Source organism: Trachymyrmex septentrionalis, unplaced genomic scaffold, assembly GCF_001594115.1.
Source record: "Trachymyrmex septentrionalis isolate Tsep2-gDNA-1 unplaced genomic scaffold, Tsep1.0 scaffold70, whole genome shotgun sequence".
Lineage (NCBI taxonomy): Eukaryota > Metazoa > Arthropoda > Insecta > Hymenoptera > Formicidae > Trachymyrmex > Trachymyrmex septentrionalis.
Window position 1 is genome coordinate 1,402,108 of NW_017305885.1, and position 5,693 is coordinate 1,407,800.

The 5,693-nt window shown below is 28.6% G+C and overlaps 2 protein-coding genes across 2 annotated transcripts in view; one reads left to right on the forward strand and one right to left on the reverse strand.

Moving 5' to 3' along the window:
* Positions 1 to 3,808: 3,808 nt before the first annotated feature.
* Positions 3,809 to 4,656, forward strand: LOC108753668 (28S ribosomal protein S17, mitochondrial). The gene is made up of 4 exons (XM_018495467.1): positions 3,809 to 3,948; positions 4,034 to 4,150; positions 4,281 to 4,357; positions 4,446 to 4,656. Exons 1-4 carry the CDS (start codon positions 3,814 to 3,816, stop codon positions 4,624 to 4,626), a joined length of 510 nt encoding a protein of 169 aa, XP_018350969.1. The 5' UTR covers positions 3,809 to 3,813; the 3' UTR covers positions 4,627 to 4,656.
* Positions 4,657 to 5,132: 476 nt separating this feature from the next.
* Positions 5,133 to 5,693, reverse strand: part of LOC108753660 (RNA polymerase II subunit A C-terminal domain phosphatase) — a 4,389-nt gene continuing 3,828 nt past the window's right edge. Inside the window, exon 7 of the mRNA XM_018495456.1 lies at positions 5,133 to 5,616. Within this exon, the coding sequence (XP_018350958.1) occupies positions 5,327 to 5,616 (290 nt within the window). The 3' untranslated portion in view covers positions 5,133 to 5,326. The remainder of the gene's footprint in view (positions 5,617 to 5,693) is intronic.

Sequence of the window (5,693 nt, forward strand, 5' to 3'; positions counted from 1 at the left end):
TCTTAAAATAATTATTTTTTAAAATAATTATTTCTTAAAATAATTATTTTTATTATTGATTGTTATAAATATGCAAATTATGTGTATATATGTGTATTCTTCATTGTGTATCATGCCAAATAAACATGTACGATCTTACATCGATATTTCAATATGCTCAAGTTATCATTTACGCGCGAAGCGTTTGCTCGACGCGCCGAATTCGTGCGATCGTATTTTCGCACAGTAACAGGCGTTATTTCATTTTGTTTCATCGTTGCCTCCGGAAACCGAATGAATCCGCAGAAACGGAGGCGCGGCATCATAATAATGGAGGCAACGAGCGAGTCGTGCGACTGTAGTCCCGATTTTTCCATCGACAATAGAATTTCCTGGATGACTGACGGCTCAGTCGCCGACCGATTCGCAGAGTGATCATCCGTGAATTCCCTTGCTCCTTTGCATTCCACAATAACAACAGAGTTCGCAGATGCATGATTCCTCCGTGTGTGCGTGTATTACGCAAAACGAAGAGAAGCGCTCGCGCGCGCAAGATAAGAGCAATATATTTCAGAATATCCGGTCTTTGATGTACAAAAATTGATCTGTCGTGTTTTCCACGACCTTTGTCCTTTCCTGCATCGGTTCGTGAATTTCTCTTGCGAGAGAGATATTCATCCTATGAATATCTCTTCTAAACTATTCAAAGCAACGATCCAACTGTAAACTAATGATTATTTATCAATCCTGTGATGTCTCTCATTTTTATTTATTTTATTTTTTTGTATAAAGTTTTTCTCACAGTTATATATTATTTTATGATTATACAAATTTTCGTATAAGAACGGAATACTTATTTAATGTTAAGAATAATTTATTTAATGTTTTTAAAATTAATATTATGTAAAAAATGATAATAAATAATATTATTACAATATATTTATTTAATTAATATGTAAATTAATAAATTATATAAATAATATTAATACTATATGTAATTTTTTTTTTCAAAAAAAAATAATAATTTTCTTCTGCTTTTTGTATACTAATAACTTATATACTTCTTGCTTATATCTTTTCAACATTAGTAATACTAGTTTTAAATTTATATATACAAATTAATAGAACCTGAGTTCTAAAAATTTATTAAAAAGAGATTTGAAGAATTTCTATTCAAAAGTAAATTTAAAGAATTTATTTGTTTATAATTTAACTGATGTAAAATAGAAACTTTGATCTCTTATTTCTACATTGAAAATTGAAGGAATTAAAGTGTAATATAATTAAAATACGATTTTAATAGTATTACCAGAAAAATATATCAATTGTATTCCTTAATTATTTTTTATATTTAAGTGGTATATATATTAATTTTTTACATAGAAATAATAATTATATTTATATTTATAATTCTATATAGCAATATGCGTAAATTTTTGACTAATCACCATTGCAAATAAAATCATACTTCCTTCACATTTTTTTACAAGGTATACTTTACTTCTACCTTTACTTATTTTCTAAAAAATTTGAGGTATTCTACTTTTTAAGAAATTTAATCTTGAATAATTTGAAAGGGTTGAAGATCTAATAATTGCATAAGTGTCATTGTAAATCGAAGGTATAGATCACACAAGGACGTGCATGCAAGTTCTATTACGTAATCGCATAATTTCCTAACCACGTTAGTGCATCACGTTGCAAGTCTACCGAACAGAAGACAGCGTATGGATCTGTTCGCTTCAGTAGCTTATGCACGTAACGTGCAGCAATCGAAGGGTTAAATGTAATTTACCTTCGACGAGAACCTAGAGGAAACTTCATGGTACGTTCACGCAGCTTCAGTCATGTGATGTGTCGCGGATAATGCACAGATGCACCAATGGTTCTCGAAATATAGATTCTTAGAGTATAAATTGCGAAGTGGCGATTATAGTAATGCCGAGAAAATCGTTTCATCTTCATTCACAATACTTTGAAATTTTAATCGGTATCTAGAAACCAAGAACATCGCGATCTGATAAATATTTTATCTCATATGTTTTATGTGAATACATGTACATGAATATATATATATATATATATATACATGCAAACAACGGCCACTATATTATTGACGAAGGAAGTGCTTAATTAAGCTCGCCATCGTGGAAAACTAAAGTTGCTCTGTTAGTAATTGGATATTAATTATTATCTCGGAACTCCTTAGCTTCAGCGTTGTATAGCTTGGGTCTACTTGGTACTTACAAGATTGTACTTGGCTACATCCGTAACCTGATCAATTAAGTAAATTTATTGCTTATATTTTATACTATTAGAGAAAAAGAGTAAATATAATCTACGTAAATTGAAGTAAGTTTAGTAACGGCGATATAAATTAAGTTTACTAAAAACAACACGGAATCACGTAGTTTAAGAAAAATTTAAGATAATATAAATAATGTCAGATTTTCATTATATTTTTTATCTTATGATTTCCCTGGAGATTAAAAAAAAATGTTCTCCCGTTGATAACTTCGGTGTTGTACTATACCATCGATATATTTCTATAAATACTACATGCACCACTTTGACCGCAATATCGCCACTATTCCTATAGTGCGACTCTTTTCGAATATCAATAAAAAATATGTCACCAATCTTTTTGATAGAAGCATCAATAAAAGAACAAAAAGGGGATTTTTTTATAAATAATAATCTCGGTATATTATTTTACATGTATCATACAAAATAAAATACAAAATACCACTAAAACATTATGATATGTAAAAAAAAAAAGAACTATAAGTGAGCAAAATACAAATTTTACGAAAACGATATTTTGTAGTTCCCAGATCTCTTTACAGAAAAAAATGCAATCTCATATTAGCTCTTTCTCCTTTTCCATTGCAGTTTTTAATTTCTCTAATCCGTCAAAAAGTACCTTCTAAATGCATGCGTGCATTAGCTAGTACAATGAGAATTCTATTCGTTTTATCATCTGCATTCGAAACAAGACAAATATACTATACATTTACGCGTAGAAGAGAAAAAGAGATAATGAGAAAAGTAGAAAGCGTAGCTGAAAAACGAATGCATATAACATACTATACAATAAATGAAAAGTTCTCCGTACATCCGTGTTTCTCCGATTAAACTCTGATTAACTCAATTGTTGATTAATTTAATCGACAAGATTAAAATTTTTGATTAAATTTCTAAGTACATAATTTAATTTAATTTTTTTATATACACATATCGTTCTGCCTCTCCCTTAAATAAATGACTTCAAAAGTGACATAATTCAAAAAACATGATTTTCGAGTTTTTATGTGAACAAATTAAGTAATTATATATACCTTATTAATCATCAATTATCAAAAGTGAACGAATACTTGATACTTAACTTCATAAAAAAACGTTATCGTTACAATTAAAAAAGATGAATTTTTAAAAGTTGTGAAACAAAAATGACAAAAATGACATTTGATTATGTTAAGAATATATTCTTTATACCAATTATTTTGTTAATAAAAATTTTTTGATTAGAAGATATTATTAATAATTTAATTTTTTGTCAAATTGAAAAATACAATTTTTTTCTCTTTTTGGGAAACTTAATTTTTTGAATTGTTTAAAGTAAAAGAAACGATAGATCACAAAATTATTACATTATTAGTATAATAGTATAATTATTAGTCTCTTATTTTTGTTAATAAAATATTATATGCAGTATTTAATAAGTTAATCAGAATTTGAAGTCGTCTATACTATAAAGTCTATACATATATGTATACAGCTTCTGTAACATAGACCTAGGTATGTGTAAGCGATCAGATGATCTTTCATTAAAAGATGGCCGCCAAAGCAGCGGATAAAGTAGGTAAGACCGCGTTGCGGTATTTTCTGGGAACATGCGTGCCTTCGTCGAAGCAGAATGCCGCCAAAGTGAGAGTACCGCAATTACAATTTGATGATTACATTCATATGGTTAGTATACATATGTGTATCATGTACCATATAATAATATTTATTTAGATTCCTAGTTGAGGTTATATTTCTTGGTGTTCAACAGTACTTCAAGGAAAACGAATTTGTTTATGCCCATGATCCGAAGAAGTTGTGTAAAATCGGTGATGTAATTTTGATAAAAACATTACCGCAGAAATTAACACGTCTGATCACACACGAGGTACGTGTTGTTTTATCTAGCTACATTTAATTATTGCTATCGTGTGGTTATATGAGAAAAAGATGATAGATTTAAATAAATAAAATTTTATGAATGACTGAATATTTTTACTAAGTCAAAATCTGTGTAGATTGTCGAAGTAATACATCCTCTAGGCGATATAGTAGATCCAGTCACAGGAAAGGAAATTGTTGCATGTAGATATAGGTATATATACCATTAAAAATTTCACAAAACTACTTAAGACATTTATGCATTAAAAAAATTTTTATCTCATATTTCTTTGTAAAATTAGGGAAGATATAGAAGAAGTGAGTAAATTATATGGCAAAAAAAATTCGACCTTTGATTATTCGAAAGCACCACGAAGAGGAAGACTGGAAGGCATACGAGACTTCACTCATAAGAAGATGTATCTGAAATACTACGATAATCCTGATGACCCACAACCAGATAGTGTTTCAACAATGACATAAAAAGTATAAGATACTATTATATTGAGAAATTCGATAATTAATAAATTAGAAATATTCAATAGAGAAACTATTCATTGTAAATTGTAAGTACTACAAGTATTTATTTTCAAATTTTCCGATACATTCTGGGATCTCAATACAAAAGCTTGCTTGGAATCATCAACGTTAATGCGGTAGCTCTAAAAATATTAGAAAATAAATTTTTTATTTTCTAATTTTATATATATATATATGTATATATATATATATATACACACACACACATAAAGATAAAATCGGTTTTTGACATATTTTCTTGCATGAGAAAAAACTCGCAAATATATTCAATGGCACATGTTATTCACAGTGCTATAATACTATTCACAAATTACTTTTGAAGAACAATAATTACTTTGTTACAATTAATCATGCTTTTAAATATATGTGCAAAATTTAAAAATCCAATAGATTTATTGCTCGATATTATAGAAAGGATTGATTTTCCATTTTTAAAGATTCTTGTTTCATAGATCAGCTATTTCCATCTGTTCCTTCGAAATCTTTAATATTTCCATAATATCTTGCTGACTTCATCAGAGTATACAATAATGTAACGTTTTATTATCAATAACCCTGCCTCGGTTATCGAACTTGAATTTATGAATAACATAAAACATCCTGAGTTAATCATTAAAGAGAACTACTTATATTCAAACACATGTCACTCAGAAAGGAATTCCCTTTCAAGTGCAGCACCCAATGCATTCCATTCTCTGTCATCTTCGTTATCTTCTTCTTCAAGATCATCCACAGAATCGTGTGAATTATCACCTAGATCTAAATCGGGTAATTCTCCTCCTCTTCTAAAATGTGCAACAAGATCATCATCATCACTGTCGTTATTGTCATCGTCTTCACTGTCATGGTAGTCTATATCTTTGGAGAAATCTTTATCATTGCCGTTGTAAAGCTTTCTCTTTTTTCTCTTTGAAACTCCCAATTCATTTATATCTGTAACATGAAAAAAATATTATTTAATTTGTAAATATAAAATTATAGTAAAAAAATTATATTTATATATATATATT